This window comes from Sylvia atricapilla, chromosome 5, assembly GCF_009819655.1.
Source record: "Sylvia atricapilla isolate bSylAtr1 chromosome 5, bSylAtr1.pri, whole genome shotgun sequence".
NCBI classification, from domain to species: Eukaryota; Metazoa; Chordata; class Aves; order Passeriformes; family Sylviidae; genus Sylvia; species Sylvia atricapilla.
In genome coordinates, this window is record NC_089144.1 from 44,793,233 (window position 1) to 44,815,662 (window position 22,430).

The following is a 22,430-nucleotide window of genomic DNA, read 5'->3' on the forward strand; positions in this document are numbered from 1 at the left end:
CTCGGTGCGAGGGGCCATGGCGGGCCGGCAGCGGCACCGGCTGCTGCTGGAGAACGCCGAGCAGCTGGTGCTGGTGTGCGGGCGGCGGGAGCCGTACCTGCGGCGGGACGGCGCTGCCAGCCTGGGCGTGCTGCGGGCCGCCAGCGTGGTGGTGGGGCTGTGAGTGCGGCCGGCGGGACGGGGCACAGCTGCGGGCGGCCGAGGGGGAAGGCATCCCCCAAGCGCCGTCCAGGGCTCCCGCTACCATCCTCCAGCTCCGCTGGGAGAGCAGGCCTAAAGAGGCTGATCCCTGTAGCTTCCCAGGGCACGGGGCACGATCCAGGTGCAGGCGATGGCAGCTTGGCTTGAGTGAGGGGACGAGTGCCCTGCGGATAGATACCCGGGGGAGCCGTGCTGCGTGCTCGCTGCTCCACAGGAGGAAAACAGTGTTACCTAATAGGAGTTAGAGCGGAACAGCGGCAAGGTGTCATCCGGAGGGGTCTAAGCAGAGGACAAGCGTTGTGGCAAAACAGCTCGAAACGCACGGCATTAGCCCAGTGTTTGCTGCGCATCTGTAAAATGAGCAAACCACCTCCACATGTACATCTTCAGTCCTACTGAAGGTCCTGCCCTCATTGTTCCACGAGCTCTGTCGCTGAGCTCTTCACTGTTGGACAGGCTCACGTTCTTTGTTCATTGTCTGTGTTTTTCAGGGATGGTTGTATCAAAGCTGTGGGCCAGGCAGATGTTATCCGCAATCAGTTTTCAGAAGCAACGTTTGAAAGGATAATTGACTGCTCTGGGAAGTGCGTCTTACCAGGTAGGTGTATTTTTATGATACAAAGGAGCAGCACTGCCAACAGGTCAAGGGATGTGATCCTGTTATTCTACTCAGCCCTGGTGAGGCTGCATCTGGAGTGCTGTGCCCAGTCCTGGGCTCCACAGTACAAGACAGACATGGAGCTGCTGGAGTGAGGCCAGTGGAGGGCTACAAAGATTATGAAGGGTTTGGACCATCTCTCGAATGGGAAGAGACTGAGGGAGTTTGGTCTGTTCAGCCTCAAGAAGAGGTGACTGAAAGGGGACTTATCAATGTCTGTAAGTACCTGAAGCTGGGGGTGCCCAGAGATCCAGGCTCTTCTCAGTGGTGACGAGCAGCAACAGATAGGAATTGATGCACAGAAGTTCCACCTGAACACGAGGAAGAACTTCTTTATTGTGCAGGTGACTGAACACTGGAACAGGCTGCCCAGAGAGCTAGTGGAGTCTCCTTTGCTGGAAATATTTAAGGGTTCTTTTGGGCTTCATGCTAGAGCTCTGTCTCCTCTTGTTTTGTCTTTGGATCTGTTCCTCTGTATCACAACAGGAATGTAGCTGACCCACAGAGTGACTCTTCAGATTCACTGCTCTTTTCTGTCCTCTCTCAGCCTATCAGCCATTCAGCCACAGAGCTGTCTCTCCCTCCTGCCCACTGCTGTTTGGATGCAAGAGGGATTTTAAGTCACATATTCTGCAACTTTGCCTGATGAAAGATCCCCAAGAGATGGGCAAGTGTATTGCATGTTAAACTATCCAAGTGGTGTCAATACATGAGCTGCCAGACCTGTGTTTCTCTTACAGTGGCCTTGCCATTCAACAGTCAGTTTCAGAGCTTGTAGAAAAGGCTCTCACTGTACTAAGTGTTGCTAGAGAAAGTCTAGTGTGCAAAGCCCAGCCTAAGCAGTTTGCCTTTTCTAAGAGTACAGGCTTAAAGTCTAAAGAACTCCTTCAAAGTTTGTTGTTTAGCCTTTCTTCCACAGTTTGAAAACTTTATTGAAATAACATGACAAACTCAGCAACTGATGCATTTACCTGGAGACATTTTGCATAAGGTGTCAGGCCTATAAAAAACACTGAAAGAAAATTAATAGCCTCTGAAGAAAATCCTAGATATTTGGCTTGTTGGATTTTTATTTTTCTCTAACCAATAGAGACTTTTAAGAGGAGCTTCTGCTGTCTATTTAATTTGCTTGCATGTTCATAATATTTTCTCTTACACAGTGAAGTAACTCCAGTGTACATTTACTTTGTTTTCTTTAGGCCTGGTAGATGCACATACACATCCAGTGTGGGCTGGTGATAGGGTTCATGAGTTTGCAATGAAGGTAACAACATAAAATTACACAGATGGATTTTTCTTCCTACTTTTTTTTTTTTTTTTAAATGTATAACTGTTTCTACTTCCTAGTGATTCTCATCTTTCTTTTATAGAAAAATACATAATTTCTGTCAGATAATCTATCTGAGGGAGAAGGGATGATTTTTGAATACTGATAGGCTGAGAGAGGAGTGTACCTGCATCCTTTGCAGCCACCCTTGATATATTTTTGCATTAATTGAAGCAATACAGGAGTGCCGCCTTCTATTACCATCTAAATCTTGTTTTTTTTCCTTCTTTTTTCTTTTCCACATAAATGAATTTTTAGCTAGAGATGAGTTTTCCCCTTGGAAAAGCTTTTCCTCGGGGGAAAGCAAACCCTCGGCGTAATTCTCTTTATGCCATTTCTTACAATGTGTCATCACTTAAGTGGAAGGGAAAGAGAAGAAAAGGGGGAGGGAGAATTAATGGGGATTTTTTTTCTCCTCCCTTTGTCTCTCTCACTGCAAAGAGACCTCAAGGCACTTTCCAGTATCTCTTGGATGGAAAATGCACTGTTCATGGCTGATTGTGTGGGGGGTGGTTTTTGTCTTCTTTTCTTTAACCCAAGCTGGCAGGTGCATCCTACATGGAGATCCACCAGGCAGGGGGAGGAATCCATTTTACTGTGGAGCACACTCGGAAGGCCACAGAGGAGGAGCTGTTCAGGTCCTTGCAGCACCGCCTCGGGCGCATGCTCAGAGCAGGATCCACGCTGGTGGAGTGCAAGAGTGGATATGGCTTAAACCTGGAAACAGAGCTCAAAATGCTCAGGGTGATTGAACGGGCTCAGAAGTCCATGGATATTGGCATTTCCTCAACCTACTGCGGAGCTCATGCTGTGCCCAAGTAATAGGACTTGACCCTTCTCCTGTTAAGTACTGCTGCTTTGCATTGAAAATTGGTTTCTTCTGCCTCACTACTAAAATACAATGTACTTGAAAAACAACAGCCAGTATTTATAGGAAGCTCTCCTAAATTTTTATTTGAAGGAAGGCAGGGTAACATTATTTAGTGACTCCTAAATGCCGTCGTAGGCTTAGCACAGAACCCCTGCCTGCAGCTGATGCTTACACTGACCATAATACAGATTAGAAAGTTTCCTCTACAGACAGTTCATCTGCTTGCATCTGCTGCTATCCTTCATGAGATTTTATTTTGGCCATATAACCACAAAAATGCCATATTTAATCTTTATATATCTCCATAAACAAAGTTTAATTATGTTTCCATGCAATGTTTGCATACATCTTATAGCTATGAAATGAAGATTGAACTGTTTAAACAATTATTCTGATGGCTCAAGTAGCCATACCATAAAGATCCTTTCTCACTGCTGATTTTTATTTTGATATGATGAAAATAACATCATCATGTTACCAGTTTTCAGTCTAAGAAGGAATTAATGAGTAGTTTTAGCTGGATATTTTGACATACTAGGTGGTAGGCTGCTGCAAGACAAGGCATGTGAGATGGAGGCAGGTTTATTATGTGGCAATATTCAAGAGATGCTCATTAAAAGAAAAAAAGGCATACTTAAAAAAAATAAAAACCAACCCAAAACCCCAAGCATTTCTAACTTTCAAAAAATCATGAGCCAAATTTTTTTTTTAATCTAATTCTTGTGTATTTGGAGCAGGATGATAAATTACCTTTGGTCAATCTAACTATGGAAAATGAATCCTGTATCATCTTCAGTAACTGGAAGATGGTTAAGAATAAAGTAACTAAAATCAGCTGAAGGCAGCAACTACAATTTAAAGGACTTAATGGTAAAACAAAATTGACCTTTCACCCCAAACTTTATATATATATTTCTCAGTCCTTCCTTTCTCCCTCCCCTTAAAAGCCTTGGCAGGATCTCAGTCAAAATCCTGATAAATAGTCTTTCCTACCAAAATGCTTTGAGCATTTCTATAAACCAATGAAACAAATTCCACAAATTTTTCAAACATACTGACTCTTATGTGTTAGAAAGACAGGTGTGCCTTCTCATTCTCTGGACACTTTGTTCCCCACTGATCAAGCATAAAAATGGAGTAGTAGTAAGGATACTGTATTTTAAGTAAGGAGGAAAGGTAGTTGGGGATTTAAAGAAATTTCCTGAAGGAAATACTGAGTTATCTGTGTTTTCCAGTTTGGGTGTTTTTAAATCCTCTCTTCTCTTTTTAATCAAATGTTTGTGTCTAGACTATTTTGCTTGAATTTTATGCTGGTAATTAATCCTCAGACTCTGGGCTTGGGTTTTCATTTTGACTATGAGGGAATCTGCAGTTCTTCCTTGGTCTCCCCAGTCATCATTTTGAATCAAACTCATGATTTGGGGAATGTCTGAGTTTTAAAAACCATTATTATTTTTTATTGGCAAGTGATTATTGGGCACTTTTCAACTTTATCAAGAAATTTTCAAAGTGTTTTCCTGAGCAGAAATTTTCTGCATTAAAACAACAGCAGTTTTGTTTTGCATTTTGGGGCGTTATATTCCTCAAAAAGTGAAACCATTTCTTAGTGTTTCCCTCTGTCTTTTCTTGGCTCTGCCCCTAATCTTTTGGCCCAAATTCCTCCGAGGGCTGCTGAGTAGAATGAGAAAAGGAAGAAGCCTTGGCACAGTCAGAGGGTGAGCAACCCCAATGACTATTTGAGTGAGACGGGAATGGGAGAAGGGCTCTACTTTATAACCTTGTTTATCAATTCAGGCAGAATTAGGCTTCTTGAATTTATTGCCATTGCATGGCTCCCACCTCAGCCATGTGTGGTACTCCATAGTGCCAGTGTCTGCAGGCCTCACAGTGCCTGAAATGAACATCGAGATTCTCAGGCTTTTAGCTGCTGTACATCCCTTGGTCTTAGATATTAAAATTGGAAAATGCTAACTCAACTGAATATTTTGGGATTATTTGCTAGTTCTAAGGCATTTAGTGATCTCTCCTGGGTTATCTGTATATAACAGAGGATTCCTAGATGATTCTGACGTTGGTAAATCAAATCTTGGGGAGCCCCTGTGATTAGAAACAGTTATCTGTCCATCACTCTGATATCAATGGAGAAGAGGCAAATTATAAATAATGTCTTATACTGCATATCACCTTTGAACTTTGACACTTGCATAAAAATATTGTATGAATACCATTTAACATATTTAAATGCTCATTTGCATATTTTAATAGTTATATTATAGAATAAAATATAAAGAGGTCAGAATATATGAATAGGAAAGAAGAAAAAATTGTTTTAAAGTATCCCATATCTTTGTTAGCATCCGAGATGCCAACCTTATTAAAAACATTCAGTAACACAATCTAATATTCTTTGAATGGAAAGTAACTCATGTTGGAGAGTACAGGAATTACAGTGGGGCTTAATTTTTTAATTGGAAGGTTTTTTGAGGGATTCATATTTACATCATTTCCTAAGTAATCCAGTTATTGCATGTATGGCTTGAGTGTGTGCCAGACTTCAAGTATGTTACTCATATGGCTCCGTAACATTTTCTTTTCATTAGAGGGAAAACTGCTACTGAAGCCACAGATGACATTATCAATAACCACCTTCCTAAACTGAAAGAACTCAAGCTAAGTGGTGAAATACATGTTAACAATATAGATGTGTTCTGTGAGAAGGGAGTCTTTGATCTGGAATCTACAAGGAGAATACTTCAAGCTGGAAAAGATATAGGGTTACAGATTAACTTCCATGGTGATGAACTCCATCCGATGAAATCTGCTGAGGTATGTCTTTCCTAACATTCATTTTTGCTCCTGTGAGAGCCCAATCTGTGGAAGATTTGGAGTTTTCAAAACTGAGGTTGTCTTTTCTAAGACTTTATGAAATGGACCATCTGATAGAAACAGATGCCAGGAAGAGCAGTCCATGTGCAGCTTTGGAGTTAAGGACATGAGAGGAAGCCTTGACCTCTGGGACTAATGTGCACTGGCTAATCAAACATTGACTTTGCTTATCTTCCTCTTGGGATACACATTGGGAAGGTGGATATCCACATCCATGCCCAAGAATGACAAAAACATGGTTTCTACTCAACTTGAAAAATATTTTTTTGTTAAATGTCCTCTTAGAAGCAACAAGTCAAATTGCAGTGAGTACACTCAGCAGTCTCATTACTCAATATCAGTGTATCCAAGCACACTCAGAGAGGTGGTTTAGTCAAGACTAGGTTCCCAAATATCTTGATAAAGAAAGTCCCTTTGACACCATGTTTCACCATCATTTAAAAATTACTTCCTTCCTGTGGGGTCTGCCCAAGCTGTGTATTTAAAAAAAAAAAAAAAAAAAAAAGGCACCAAAAACCCCAAACAAACCAAAAACTTGGTTGATCATAAAAGCCTATTTGACTTCCCCATTGAAGGCAGCATGCAGTTTTGTGAATTATTTTCTGATGGATGCCATATCAACAGGAGTTGATAATGCTTTCATCCATGGCTCTCACACAGTCTGTGTGTTAGGCTGTTAAAAACACCACTGAAGGTGTGCTTCTGCTCTGTGGGTGGATAAAGTGATCAACTTTTCCTGCAGTAAATTTACAAATATTTTGTTTATTTTGTTTCTGTATTCTGATTGTTCTTTCAGGCATTCTTTACTATTTATCTTCTGGTATATTTTGCATTAATAGTGAATTGTCTCTTCCAGTTCTTTAGAAACAACTTTTTTAACTGAATGAATTGAGTATAGTGAGTAATTTGCTTGAAAATTTACTTAGCTTGGAGCTGAACTGGGAGCCCGGGCCATCAGTCACCTGGAAGAAGTTACTGATGAAGGTATTGTGGCGATGGCAAGAGCTAAGTGTGCTGCTGTCCTTCTGCCAACAACAGCCTACATGCTAAGGTAAGGCTACTAGATTGAAGTGAAACTTCTCTAACTGCAAACCCACAGTGTGGTTTGAGGGTCTTTTAATCTAAAAGTATAAGCGTGTATCTATGCCTTAAGGATGGTCTGGGTCAGTGAAGGCAATCACACATACAGAGAACTGAATGAGCCTCTCTCCTTATGTCTTATTTCTGCTGGAAATCCTCAAAAATCAGTGAGATTGCTGAGAAGTCTCACAGTAGATTCAGAGTGGCTTTACAGCAGCTATGGCTAAAACTTCCTAGAATGTATTTCCAAGTGCCCACCCTGCAAACATCTACACAGATTACTCCAGGGGCTGAACAATTTTGAAATGGCTATTCCAGATATTGAAGTTATTGAAAACATCTTTTGCATTGTAACTGCTAAGTGAAAAGATCTCTAATTTATGCAGAGTAAACTCACAGACTCAAAAATTGGGAAGGGACTATTGCATTGCATGTGCCACTGCTCATATTTTGGAGCCTTTGAAGCTGTAAGAACTAGAAAATTTTTTTCAGAAATGAAGATTTTCATCTCGTAAATTTTTAAGTGGCTGAGGTCTGAATAAATACTAGAATTTCAGTGGTCTGGAGCCTAATGGTTGACACTGGCTGCTGCCACATGCTGTTACTGAAAAGCTGTGGCTCACACTTCCCATTTATGTTGTCCATGGGGTGATAGGTATGGATGCAAGGGGAGAATTTGGGCTTTCATCTCCATAAGGATCAGTGTAACTGAATGCATGAATGTAGCCAGAGAGATGACTTTTGCCCTTGTAAATCACTCTATGAAAACTAATCAAATTGTACTGATAAGTTTTTTTTTCCCACTAGACTGAAGCAACCTCAAGCTAGAAAAATGTTGGAAGAAGGTGTTATAGTTGCTCTTGGCAGTGACTTTAATCCTAATGCATACTGTTTTTCAATGGTAAGATAATCCTAATACTGAAACCATAGAATTATTAATTTCTTACTTGTATAACTTGTGTATAGGTCTTGCACACTTCAACTGGGTTCATGTGCACAGAGAGCTGCATGCCCCGTGCAGACAGCTGCCTGTGTGTGTGTGTACTGGTAGTTTTTGCCAGAAATTCTTGAAACTGGAATGGATTCCATCCTTCATATGCACTGAGAGGCCTTTTCAAAATGCTCTCAAAGCTACTGATTTTAGAGTTCTCATTTTGGATTTGGCAAAATTTGTGTTGTACAAAACAACAACTTCTGTTGTGCAGGGAAGGAGAGTGTTTAGGGATTTGAAGCATAAACAGCTTTGTGTTCCTGGTAACTCCCATTGTCTCCTTCCTTACCTACTAGCCCATGGTGATGCATCTGGCCTGTGTAAACATGAAGATGTCAATGAATGAAGCACTGGCAGCTGCCACCATTAATGCAGCTTATGCTCTAGGCAAATCAGACACACATGGCTCTTTGGAGGTCGGCAAGCAGGGGGATCTTCTTATCATAAATTCATCAAGGTTTGTTCTTCCATTGGCATTTGAAATGTGCTTTAACTTAATCATCTTCACAGAATAAAGGGACACTGGTAGCATTTCAGACCCACTTTCATTTTCCTTAATTACTCCAGTGGAAAATAAAGCCTAAGACTTTTGGGGCTGTTATTACAAGTAATCCAGGCCTATGTACAAATTACCTAGAGATAATATGTGTTTATTTTGTGGAATAAATTCTCTACTGATAGACTCACTGTATTCATGCAGCAAGAGACAACTTCATGTAGACATGGAATAGTGTTTTCCCATTTTCAAGTAAATCTTATAAATAGGCCAGGTATGCTGGCACATGACCTGCTCTTATGCAAGTTTATATATTCTTAAACATCTTGTCTTTTTAGGTGGGAGCACTTGATTTACCAGTTTGGTGGACATGAAGCATTGATCAACTATGTTATAGTTAAAGGAAAAGTCATCTATGAAAATGAGAGGTGTGAGACAATGAGCAGCTACTGAGAGAAGGCAGTATTTTAGTAAGCTACTAAAATCAAATTAGCATGGAGTATTTCAAAGCAACAGACAAATCAGATTTGTATTTACCAGTAAATTGTTTGTCTCCTCCCCTTATTCAAATAAACCTTACCAAGCATTACCCTTTTGGTGCATCTCCATGTCGATTGTTCTTCTCTCCAGCACAATAAAATAATTTCTAATTGTATCCATCTTAAATAAGACAGTTTCCAAAAATGTTTTTCCTATACAATTAATCCACAGTATTATTATATTTGAAAATAACCCAAACAAACTGGCAATGAATAAACAGAGTTTGGATCCAGGTAAGATTTACTGAGGAGTGTGATTAAGGACCCTATGACAGAGGGCCAGGGGCTCAGGCATCCACATTTGGGATGGCCCTTGGCTGTGTTAGAAGAGCACATGCAGTGTCACACAGATGCTCCAGAAAAGACTGTAGTTTATTTATTCTAGGCTCAATCTGAAATAACATGAGATGTATTTGTTTGTGGAAGTTTGAATGTGGTTCTGGTAAGTTAAGTATGATAACTTTTCCTCAAAGCTGTGTTGAAACTTAGGTGTCTAATTTTTTAAAAGCACTCTTTGATTTATCTTTCAACTACTGCTTTTTTTCCCACAGCTTGAAACATCATTTAGGAATGGAGTATGTAGAAAAAAGGATGATACATCTCTGGAGAATTTAAGCTTTTGCAGTCTTTAAGCAGAGGGTCTGGGGTAGGAGGGCCTCTGAATAGCATTGGACTTAGTATTTTCTTCAGATTTTAAAATGGATGCTGGCTGCAGACGGAAAAGGGATTTACTTTCTCAAGGTGAAGTCATAAAATTGCATCTGATAAGCATGAAGACCTTCACTTCAAAAATAATTATTGATATAAGCAAGTGCCATAACCTGTGATACAGAGCAGAGTGCTTTAGTGAACCAGACCTGTGAGGAAGGACAAGTCTCATTCTGATTAACAGATATTTGAAAGCTATCACAAACATGTATGAGCATTATTATGACCTTCTGATCTCCCTGAGCCTTGGGCACATCTATTAACACCCAAAATCTGCAAGCCATCCCCTGTAGTATCTTTCTTCATGCTTTATTTGATCCAACTGGCCAACTAAGTCAGTTTTTAAAACAATGTAATAGCATTCCTGCCACCTGACGTGTTTTCCTGCAAGCAGACGTTGTACCAGATGTGGGTGTGAAACTGTTTTTATAAAGCTTGAAAGAACATCTCAAGTATGTGATTGCACAGTCCATTCTGCCCAAGAGAGCCTTCACAAATAATGTTTATACATTTTTGTATATGGGATTTAAGAAGGCTGTCAGGGAAGGTGCACAGGCATTTCTTAAATGCAGGGTACAGGCAGAGTAGTGCACAGGCACAGTGCAAAACCTGAGTCCACCATGCTGCAGTGTGTGCTGGGGATCCCTTGTCCCAGGCAGCCAAAAGCAGAGGTGAGTGGGAAGCAAGGCCCAGAATCTCTGAATGCCCAAGGCATTTGGCAACCTGCTAGGTTACCAGCAGGCATGAGCCCTCTCCTCAGGGCACATTTAACATGGGAGGTGTCAGACACTCAAAGGCAGCCCCACACCGGTGCTTTGGCTGTCCCTTGTAGCATAGCCAATAGCCAGGGGAGGCTTTCAGTTTGTGCTCAATGCTCCTCAGGCAGATCAGTACTGCCATGTCATCACTGCACCATGAGGTGAAACCCATGTCCTGACCCTTGCCTTGCAAAACAAAGCCTGTGCCAGAGGTCAGTGTTGTGACAGCACACTCAGTCATGATTCCGTATGTGGGGACAGGGACCTTGGCAGACAGGCAGAGCCTGGTGAGCCATGAGAGTGTAGGTCTTGGTGCTATTGCATCAGCACTGGTTCACATGCACTAGTCCTACACCTCCTCTGGCCTCTGTGTCACCTGCCCTACTTCCAAATTATGCTTTTGCTTTACCTTTTCATCATCACACGTGACAGGAAAACAGATTGCTACAGCCGTATGTGAAGCCTCAGTTTATTGATTGCAGGTGTGAGCCCACAGCTCTTGGAAAGCTGCATTAAATGTAGTCCATCACCAGAATATAATATATTTGTTCTGGAGCAATGATCTCCATAGCACACCCCTATGCACACAGCCTTTCTGGTTTGTGAAGCACCTGCTCTAAAAATGCTCCTGTTATACAAGAGCCTGTATCTCACATATGATCTGCAAAAGAGAGAAGAGTCAAGTGTAAGGATAATGCTTGTGGCAAAATGAAGGGGATCACAGCAGTTACCCGAAGTGGGAGAAGAAAGGTAAGAACATAAAACTTAGGCTGTTTGGTATCATTTGCACAGATGGAGAGAAAACAAACGAAAAGCTGACAAAACAAATAACTGGTTTCAGCAGGAGTCTGAAAGATTTGTATTCAGAAGTTTGTGAAATTCAGTCGAAACCACACTATGATGACAAAGTCGTCTTTTAGATGTGAGGAACCAGTGAGACTTGACTCTCTATTTCTGAGCTAGACAGTTGGGTCCTCTAGGTCACCTGGAGAAACCACATTAAATTTGTGTAGAACGGCCATGCTCAGGTAAGGTTCTGGAAAGGATCTGCTCTCTTCCAGAGGATCACAACTCTTAAAGTTCATTCTGATGCCTGTGGTCGTGACTATCATCTGCACTCATTCTCAGAGATCCCAGGGAGAAAGCTGTAGGTGAAATGGGTCTTGATTCAGGGATGTGTTCCCTCCTGTACTTTTCAATGTAAGGTTTAGCCACTTCCCACACCTGCAAAACAAGAATGTGAAACAGCATAGTCAGGCAAAGAAAAGGTCAGCTGAGACATCAATGCATGCGTTCAGGAAATGCTGAAGAAAAGTTTTTGGGTGGGATATGCCGTATGGGAGAAGCAGAACCAGAGAGGCAGATAGAGCAAGGTTTAGGGAAGAACAAGTGGAAGGAATTGACAAGGGATGGGAAAGGATACAGCTCCAAGGGGACAAGGTGAAAGGATTCAAGGCAAAAATACTTTGTCTTGTCTTATTACCAGGCTAATGCTCTCTTGCAATAGCTGGGAGAGTCACTGCCACTGGCTACAAAACCACCTGACCATGAATAGGATTGGGCAGCAAAACCAGCAGCTGGCATGGACAAAGGAAAAGGGTTCTAGACAATCCTATGCACAAGCCAAAAGCCAGCACTTGCCTTCTGCTCCACGAGCAGCCTGTGAGCCGCTTCAATGTCTGGGGCCATGAAGCGATCCTTTATCCAGGGCCTGCAGAGAGACATTGGGCAAACATTAACCCCCACTGCCAGCAGCTGCTCTCCAGGCAGGCAACCTGTGGGGGAAGTGTTTATCTGATCTTACCTCACCACGGAGCGCACAAGGTCGTAGACCTTCTCCAATGGGGTTGTCGTTCTCAGAGGGCGTAGGAATTCAATGCCCTGGCAGGCGGCGAGCAGCTCAATAGCCAGAACTGGGAAACCACAACAGCCAAAGGGATGTTTGGCAGGTACAGCTCAAGGTGAGGTTTCCTGTGTAAAGCTGTCCCTGGCCTTTGTTCTCACTCACATGATATGGTTCAGACAATGTGAAAAAACAGTGGATCCACACCCCCCAGAGAGACAGCTCAATGGCAGGATCATTTAATGGACGATGCTGGGGGCATTATCCAGCATTTCAGCAAGCAGATTTTGGGTGCTCTGTTATACAGACCTTTCAAGTGTACCAGGAACTCCTGGTCACCAGAGTCTTAAATTCCTAGGAATCTCTTCCAGGGTAACTTGAATACTCAAATTAATGTCCATCATAAATCAGAAAACATTTTTAGCACTGAAAAAAGAGACGCCTGAGCTAAAAATGAAAGTTTGCCCTCTAAAGCTTGCCAGAGCCCACACAAAAACACCAGTAAAATGACAGTGCTTTGGAAGAAAGTCTTCTGTCTGGAGAAGTTTGCATTGTACCTGCCTATGTCACACCTGATCATTACTGGTATTAGCTCCTCATTTTCATGATCCAAGGTCTGTCTGGAAATCAGAATTTTAATTTTACCTTGTTCCACATGTTCAATAACTCTCAAAGCTTTTCTTGCAGCCCATCCTCCCATGGACACATGATCCTCTGTAGCAGCACTGGTTGAGAGAGAATCCACAGAAGAGGGGTGGCACAAGGCTTTGTTCTCAGATACTGCAAAAATCCAGCACAGGGAATGTAGGACAGAGTAGGCATGAGACAGCAGAAGCAACGGACAACGTGGAGATAAGAGCACCTTGGGTCCAACTACTGCTCCTCTTTTGAGGATGCATCAGTATTTTACCTGGACTAATTTGTAATAACCACCTTGAAAACTACCATTGCCTCTGAAAACAGGAGCCAGCATCAGTCTTGAGATGCAAATATTAACCAAATATGGAACTATGGGTTACTCTTCACTCCCTCATCTCCAGTTTGAGTTGCTGTGGCTCAAAAGCCTGGAGGAAACTGAAGAAGAAGAGCAGACAGCATAACTGAAACACTGCCTGTTGCTCTAGGGCAACTCCCTGTAAAGAGCTTTGGCTCCCTCTGGTTTTGGTCACGAATATCACCCTTCCCCTGCTTTCAAGAGCACAGCTAGAGATCAGCATCTGGTCTGCTCATTGCAGCTGAGACATTTCAGAACTTCCTCTAGAAAGATGGGAGAATGAAATACAACCCTCTCCCTCCCTCACCTCACTACAAGCCTGCCCATGTCCCTGAGGGTGACACACTCCAGCTTTGAAAGCCAGGTGCAAGGTCTGGAGTAAGTTCTCATACTGCATCCAAAAGCAACAGGCATATGGCTGCAGGAGAGGCCTTAGGCATCACTCAGTGACAATTAGAGGTTGAGAATTGCTCTTTAAAAGGGAAAAAATGAAGTCTACATCCACAGCACTCTGGCTGCACTTGGCCTTTTCTTTCTGAAGCCCAGCAGGATGCTGTGTAATGCCCTTGCCAAATTAGTGTCTTCAGAAAAGCAACAGGAGCAACAGAGAGGTGGTGACACCAATTGCAAATAGGCTGGAGTGAGAGTCTAGGACCAGAGCCCAGCTGGCACATTCGGGCAGGTGACAGCAGGTCCCAGAGGAGCTGCATGTGACCACTGCAAACTGCTTGGTCTGGCAGGGACAGAGCTGCTGGAACAGGGGCAACAGACACAACCAGTGGCGTTGCAAAATATATGCAAATTTTTTTCAGATTTATCTACTAACCCCGGGAATGAAAAACATTAGCTGGTACACAAATAACCCAGAAGCTGGCAGAGTGATTTGAAAAATACTGGTGATTAAAAAAATGTTACGAAAAATGAAAGGAACTCAAACTTCAAATCAGATAAAATCCTGGCTGTTTTGATCAGGATGAGATGACTTTGACCCATGGACTTCTAGTGTCAGCAGAGGTAGGGCTGTGATTTTCATTTCCCGCAGCAGAAATCACAAACATCCCAGAATCTGTCACTCCAGATTGCAGAATTGTGCAATGAAACCTGAAGCCATGCAACCAGGTGAGGCCTGGATCCATCCTAAACTCTCCTCAGCTAAAAAGTAAAGGTTCCAGCCCTTAATCAAAGGGATGAGCATTTCAGCTCCTTTTCCAGACCCACTTCCCAAACCAGCCTCTACGTAGAGTTCCTTTAGCACACTGATTTAGTCAATTAACTTGTTTTTCTGCAGAATGTTTATCTACACATTTATCTGATATCCTCTGTTCCTGTTTGTTTGTTTGTAACTTTTAAAATCTACTCTCTTCACGTAGCATGTTTATCTTTATATTGGCTCATGCTTCCCTGAACCTATGAACTGTAGTATCCCAGCAGCCAGCAGGTTTCTTGTTGCCTTAGCCATGAGTTCTTGGGGGAAAAACTGAATTGATGTTTAATATTGGTGTGCTCCCCGCAATAGCCAGCCCTGCGAACTCCGGTCTTCTGAGGACTCTGGGGTGTGATACTCATGAGCAGACCAGGCTGTCAAGTGACCCAGTACGGAGGGCATCAAGCCACCTTTGAGATAAGCCTTCCCAACAAAGCCCACTAAGAGTTTGCTCAGAGCACTGAACATGCCCAAGGGTTGGTGCAGAATAAGGAAGCTTGAACTGAAATAATTGCAGCTGCACCCAACACTCATACTTTAGAAGCCATCGCAGAACACATGGAGAAGAGACAGAAAACAGGAGGCAGATACCTTTGTGTCCACTACTAGATTACATCTGTCTTGAAAAAAATCAGTCTTTTTCGCTTGCTCTCTCTACTGTATTGCTCAAGCACTCACCCAGGGCAGCGGCTGTGCAGTGTGCAATCATGAAGCCTGAGTTCAGACCTCCTTCAGTGACTAAAAATGCAGGCAGTTCACTGAGTGAGGGGTTGCAGAGCCTCTCAATTCTTCTTTCACTAATTGCAGCAAGTTCATGCACGCCAATTGCTAAATAGTCCAGAGCCTACAAAAGAAAATCTCATTACACCAGATAATAAAAATAAACAAGAAAAAAACCCCAAACAACCCAAACCAAAAAAACCACCAAAAACCCCCCAACCAACCAAACAAAAAAAACCCCAACCAAAACCCAAAAAACCAAAACAACAAACAAACAAACAAACAAAAAACCCAAACAAAAACCCAAAAAAAACCCCCCCAAAACAAAAACAAAACCAAACCAAAACCAGATTTTTTTTCTCCTTTTCTTCAAATGCTGAATTACCTTTGCAGGATATTCACCATGAAAATTTCCTCCAGAAATGGTCTCTTCTCTTTCAGCAAACACCATCTTTAAGGAGAAGTTAAGGCCCACATGAGTGAAATACACTACATTTACATGAGTGATATCTGCCAGTAATTGGAATATCTTAACTGAAGGAGTGTTTATGCCAACAGGCTTTTATTTGCAAGCACATTATATTGCATCCACACTTCCACTTTTCAGGAAATGAAGACACAATCTCAGTTCTTCAAATTTGTAGGTACAGTTTTGACATGTATTTTTTTCAAATAAGATACATAAAGGGAGGTCTTTGATAGAGGCTGCAAAAAACCCCCATCTGTTCAAATCCTAGCATAGATTTTCAGTTCCTTGATAGATTCTTTCCATGACAGTTACAATTATGGACAGATTAGAAGCAATAATGCTTATCAGTAATTGATACGATGCTATATACAGCATCATTACAGTGTGGACAGAAAGGCAGCCTTGCATTACAGTGATGACAGAAATCCTTCAGTGCAGTCATAGAGAAAGGAAGAGAGGTTGCTGTTGCAAACAATGGCAGGTGTAGACCAAAGCCAGTTATGACTTTTTGCCCCCTGTGCGAGTAGTTATACAGAAGAAAAAAATAAGAAAAGGCCAAGGGAAATTTTATACAGTAATGAAGTAATCCAAAAGATACAGGGTTGTCTGTGGCACTGTTGATTTCCGTTGTTATTATGTCCTTCACAAAAGCAATTGTATCATTTACAATTCCATGGACCTAGAACAAAAGACATTAGTGCCTGAGCTCAGTATCTGCACTTAGTTTACCTTCAGAATGCAGACTGAGCTGCAGGCACCCTCTTTCCCCACATCCCACCCAACTTTCACACATGGAAGATGGTCTTGGATTTGCTTCTAACATCAGGAGCATTACTACTAATCCTTGACCCTTGAAATATGGTATTTACTATTATTGTGGCAGTTTTGCCAAAAGAATAACCTGAATATGGCATTTTTTACTTATTTGGGTTGGTTGACCTAAATGGAAGATATTTACACAGTGGCAGAAGTGTTATGAGGGAAGAAGTAGCCTTATAAAGACTCACAGAAAACAATACCTCTTATTAATTAATTAACTTCCATCAATTCCACTAATTTAATAGCTTTGCTCTTGTTAAAACACATAGCATTGAGTTCTTCCAGTATGTCTGAGATACCACACTCTCTTGGCTTTTGGAAACACCCAGTTCATGTTACAAATACCAGTGCAGAAGAAAATCCCTACAAAATCTGCAAGCATGGAAACCAGCACTTTCCCTCTGCTTCCGACCCCTGGCCTCTTCCAGATCTGGATACAACATTGTTAGATGCTGCCTGATGTGTACATACACGTGATCAACAAATTACATGTCTCCATTAACACTACTGTGAAGCGAAGAAGCAGCAAAAGAAAGCCACTTCCTCTGACAGTGTCAGACAGCACACAACTGACTATTTCTGAGGTGAAAATTTCACCATCATTTGTCTATTGTGACGGAAGGATCTAAAAGTCAATCTTTACCTGAGGGCAGCAGCGCATTGTGTACGCATCCTGAACTCGGTCACAGAATCTATGGCTCTCTAGAAGACACAAGGAGGGCAAAACCCAAATATTGGTTACACGAAAGCATTGTGTCCTGTTGAAGGACCCAGCCTGTCCTGGTAACCTGAGAGGGTGAAGGTTAAGATTGTTCACCTGCTATTTCTGATGGATGATGATCAGAATCTAGAAGGGACCTGAATCGAAAAGCCACTTCAGCCTGCCCTCGATGCGGGCGCACTGCATGGATATCTAGTAAGACAAGTTAGACTGTCAGGCTGTGCCTCTCTGGTCAGGAGATGTTTAGCAAACAGGCAGGGCCCAGTACCCACCAGTGTCAAAGGCCCTCGTTGTACCCTTCAGGACTTCGAGTGTAAGGGCAGCGATGATGTCAGCTTGCCTCGCTATGGCCCCAGCTCTTTCAACTGCCTCACATCCCAGCGAGGTGATCATTTGCGTCCCGTTGATGAGGGCCAGACCCTTCAAAGGGAGAGCAGATGTTAAGCTAATTTATTGCAGCTATTCCACGCTGTGACAATTCCTCATACCTGTGATAACTCCTTCTCATATGAAGGAGTTTAAACCTCTTTACCTAGCTTTTTGGACCATCTTGAAATCATAAAATGCAGAGTTTGACTGAGCATCTTTGCTACATAAAGTGTCAATGCTCCTGAACCCATTAAGTCACTGCAGACACCCTTGGAGCACCAGTAGTTCCAAGTAAGTCAGACACCTGCTTCAAGTTAGTCAGCTGACCTCCTGTTATGGCCAAAGGGCAGATAGGTACTCTGAAGGTGCCTCTTAGCTGTTTCAGGATTGGTATAAAGTACTTTCTGAAGAGGCCTATCTGTCTCCACTGACCACAGAGCCAATCAGAACACCAAGCTTGGGTCTGACATTTCAAGTTAAGTAGGGTAAGACTAGGAGTGGTGAATCCCACTCCTGACAACACTTCATCATTACCCTTCTGAAGCTTGATTTTAAATTATTATTAATTCATGTAATGCTTTTCTTGTACATATAAAGCAAATAGTGATTGACTATGCTCATTTTCATCAGCTAGCATCATTATACTTTATTACCTCTTTTGGTTTCAAGGTAATTGGTTTCAGTCCATGGGCTTCCAGGACCTGTGAAGGAGTTAAATGCCAAGACAATTAATGAAAAATACTTTTTAGTCACTAAAGTCACAAAACTAAGTCACTAAAACTTAAAGGTTTCAATGAACAGGAATATTAACATATTAAAGGGCTTACAAACTAGCACCTAATTTCCTAGTGCAAATACAAGAAGGTAGCAGGAGCAGTGAAGCAAGATATAAGTCACTGTCATAGACCATTAACATCCACTGTGTTCTAGATGATGGGAGAGGGCAATAGGAAAGAAGGGTGGAAATCTCTTGGGAAGGCAGTTCTGCCTACACCCTGCCTCATAGCATTTTGGCTTGGCATAAATTATTCCTTTTTATATGGTCCCTAATCCTTTCTCTATAAAACCTCTAGTGACAGGAGGAGTCTGATCCAGTTTATTCTGTACATGTCTATTCCATAGTGCAATAGCTCTTGTGGGAAATGGAGAAACAGCACAACCTGTTTCTCATTTAATCCTCTCACCCTGTCCAATGGAAGAGGTAATGCATCTCAGAAGTGTACAGCTATAACTTCTGGTCTTGAAGGTCCAGGACACACTGGTCTGTTTCCTCCTTCCTCCTCTCCCTGTGTAGTTCTCAATCCTTCTCCAGTCCCTAGTGATGTACACCTATCAACCCATGAATGAGTCTGGTATTCAAATATTCATGGATAGAAGTTATAGGTGTAGCAGAACAGACTACCATGAAAGACTTTGGAGGGGGTGGACTTAGAGATACTTAACACAAGATCAATCTCTTGATGTGTTAGTGGCAGAATAACAACAGATTAAGAACCAATTCCACTGTAACATTTCCATCTTGTGAAGGAGAATTATATATTTGCTCCTTGTAACCCTAGTTAATTTATCAAAAATGAAATATCTAAACCTGTGTATTTACTTAAAGCCACTATAAAATCAGTAGAAATTTTACTGCGAAGATCTTGCTTCTAGTGAATCTCCAGGTACTCTCAGCATTTGAGAGGTGATATTGGATTTTTTAGAAAAGCATTGATGCTCATGGAGCTGAAGATACAGTCATAATCCTTTCACAGTTGGTATCCTATCCTGTCCCTTTCTCCACTTCATAAATGGTGTCACTGTGGTATCTTGTATAGCAGTACTAGAGCATGATATTTCTTTAGGGTTCAATAATATGCTGCTTATTTATGTGTGTTTCAGTGACTTATGGGTCAATTCTTGCATGCTGCATGGATCCACCTTCCTCGAATTACAGGCTGAGTAGCTAAAGGCAACCGAGTCCCTATTCAAACTGGTAGAGAAAACCCAAAGATTTTTACATGTTATTAATCTGAGCAAAAGCTCTCTTTCTCTCTACATGCAATTTGAAATTTCTCTCTACATGCAATTTGAAAAATGAGTCAGCAAGCAGAAAAAAAAACTATCAGCTGCACGAATCTTACATATTTAGCATCAGCCCAGCCACTCTTCGGGGACCACATCTTTCCCTCTCCAATTAATCCCAGAGCAAGATGAGAGAGAGGGGCCAAGTCTCCGCTGGCTCCAACTGTCCCTTTCTCTGGGATATAAGGAAGGCAGGATGCTAGAAAGAAACAAAAATCACTCCTTTTAGAGCCTTCCTTTGATACACTCCTTAGAAAACAAAGAAGCCAGCTCTGTAAGTGAGGTCACAGTAAATGGCCTACAATCATGGACAATGGCACCAACAGGACTACTCTTGTTGCAGCTTTGGTCCTGATCTCTCACAACTACCAGGTTGAGAGACCAACATCTGCATCTTGACCCACTGAGGTACATCCTTTAACAAAACAGTTAAAAGGCAAAAAAAATAGGAAGGGAAGATTTTCTTTAAACATCTTTTTACCATTAAACACTTCAATAACTTGCTCGAGAGTTTCTAGGGATATTCCACTGTATCCTTTGGCTAGGACATTGATTCTCAGTGCCAACAGCATGCGAGTTCTCTCTGGCGTCAAAGGTTTCCCCACACCTGAAACAGCAACAGAACCCTCTGGGTTACTCACCCACTACCAAGCAGGGCAGAAAAGGGAAACACCAAGCAATCTCTCATTACCTGCAGAATGTGAACGAACCAAGTTCACTTGAAGCTCCCTACAGAAAAAAAATATGTTAAACCTCAAAAAAAAAAAAAAAAAAAAAGAGGTCTCCTCAGGTTTTATTTTGCACAAAACAAAAGGAATTCCTGAAACAGCTCTCTCATACCTCAGATTACTGTTTGGGATGACAGTCCTGGCAAACTTTCCAAAACCCGTGGTGATTCCATAAACAACTGCAAGAAGTGTACACTGCTGGTTAAGGAGGGAACCAGATGAAATCTTCAAAACAATTAATAGTTAAAAGAAAAAATATTTACCCGTCTGTTCCTTTACTATCCTTTCTATCACTTCTCGTGATTGTTTGACTTTAGCTTCAGCTTCAGATGTGAGCTAAAACGTAAGTAGCTTAAATATTAGCTTGTTTGTCATTATTTAGGCGTAGAAAAATAAACATGCAAATTTTACCTGCATTTATTCAGAATTTTTACCTTTATCTTGTAGAGCCCCTTTCCTAAATTGACCAAGTCCTCTGTTGTTAAACTGTTGCCATCTAAAGAAATATACTACACCAAAGAATCACCTTTTAGTTTGGGATATGGATACATACAAAGTTGCTTAATAATCAGTACAAATAAAAAAAAATCAAAACTCAGCAATGACAGGAAGTTTCTTCATGCTTATTCATAAGACAGGAACCTGGCTAACAAAAACACAGTAAGTACATTGTAGTTTAATTTCCTAGACCCAGCCAATCTCACAGCCCCTGCTTTTGTGAACTGGCTGAACTCTCAGCATTTTCTGGTGAGTAGCAGGACTTTTTACTGAGTTATAAAATCACTGGTGATTCCTACCTGTTCTGGTTCTCGGTATTTGCTGTATCTGAAAGTTTTGTAAAGGAAAAAGGGCAGACAGTATTTCACAGGCAGTGACCGTTTAATTACAGCTGGCAATGTGTTTTAAGAATGAAGGAACTCTAAAAAATGCAGGCAACCTAGAAAATTATGTCTGTAATTGTAAAAACTTCACAAAGCACTCAAAAAGGATACAAATGAACTCCTTCTGGCTGAGATGGTATGAAATCTGGAGACATTATATCTCCTTCTATAACTAGAAGAAATAATCAGAATAAACACATACAGGATTAAATTGCATTCTTCACACAAGCTAATTTGTTATTTATCCCAATTCACAGCAATAAGAATTCTAATTTCCAGTTATCAGCCCTGAACATACTTGCATGCTTCTGGGAAAATAACAAGGACGTGTGTATTTGTTTAAGGTATTCCAAAGGCTAAGGCAGAACAGCTTACACTATATATGACAGCAGATACGGAAGACGTATACAGAATCCTGTACCTTCTTTTATGTAGTTCTGTTCCTAAAAGTTAAATATTTCTAAACTATTGGGCATTTTCCCATAAAAACTGCAGACAATCTCTCAGGTGTAATTTTAGATTAATCTAGATAAAGCCACACAGTTTGCTGACTCAGATGACAACACAGTCACTCTACAATGAAATGCTTAAGGCTTAGCTTACCGACTTCAACAAATTCATTGTCCTCTAGAGCATCCCCCACGGTATCATCAAGATCCAGCAGGCCAAGTCCCTTGCACCTTCGAATGTAGAACTTTACTTCTTCCACTGAGGCAAATCCCCCATTGTCAGGTTTGTTTTTCATGTACCGTCTCACAGCTTCCTTTCCCAGCCACTCAACGGTGTTTGTGGAGCTCAGGCATGGCACTGCCAGCCATTCTCCTCGGACGTGCACCGTGTACCTCGGCATGCTTTCTCTCCAAAAATTGTTCCTTGACCAGGAAGGGTTGCAGCGTGCAGCAGCCTCACATTTACCATGAGATGGCCTGAAGAGCTGTGCCTATCTAGAGCCCAGCATTGCAATTGGATAGAGGCAAAAATCCACCCTCAAAATGCTCACCTTTGTAAATAAATGAGATCAATGTGTTTGGCTGGCTTCATCCAATCAAACCAAACCTCAGGAACACACCCTTTTCACAGAAAGGCACACCCCCCAGTTATTG

General features: G+C 41.8%; 2 protein-coding genes across 2 annotated transcripts; one reads left to right on the top strand and one right to left on the bottom strand.

Annotated features, from left to right (window-relative positions):
* Positions 1-9,099, top strand: AMDHD1 (amidohydrolase domain containing 1). The gene is made up of 9 exons (XM_066319305.1): positions 1-159; positions 693-799; positions 2,059-2,123; positions 2,727-3,004; positions 5,658-5,883; positions 6,870-6,994; positions 7,831-7,924; positions 8,311-8,471; positions 8,849-9,099. Exons 1-9 carry the CDS (start codon positions 17-19, stop codon positions 8,961-8,963), a joined length of 1,314 nt encoding a protein of 437 aa, XP_066175402.1. The 5' UTR covers positions 1-16; the 3' UTR covers positions 8,964-9,099.
* Positions 9,100-10,968: 1,869 nt separating this feature from the next.
* On the bottom strand, positions 10,969-22,297 carry HAL (histidine ammonia-lyase). The gene is made up of 20 exons (XM_066319303.1): positions 21,931-22,297; positions 21,439-21,499; positions 21,244-21,271; positions 20,881-20,955; positions 20,710-20,782; positions 20,559-20,625; positions 20,410-20,447; positions 20,200-20,325; positions 19,778-19,917; positions 18,308-18,355; positions 17,558-17,705; positions 17,382-17,477; positions 17,208-17,266; positions 16,344-16,424; positions 15,662-15,727; positions 15,235-15,400; positions 13,004-13,138; positions 12,320-12,428; positions 12,157-12,226; positions 10,969-11,739 (listed from the first exon to the last, which is right to left on the bottom strand). The coding sequence occupies exons 1-20, from the start codon at positions 22,175-22,177 to the stop codon at positions 11,590-11,592; spliced, it is 1,983 nt and encodes a 660-aa protein (XP_066175400.1). The 5' UTR covers positions 22,178-22,297; the 3' UTR covers positions 10,969-11,589.
* Between the last annotated feature and the right edge of the window lie 133 nt (positions 22,298-22,430).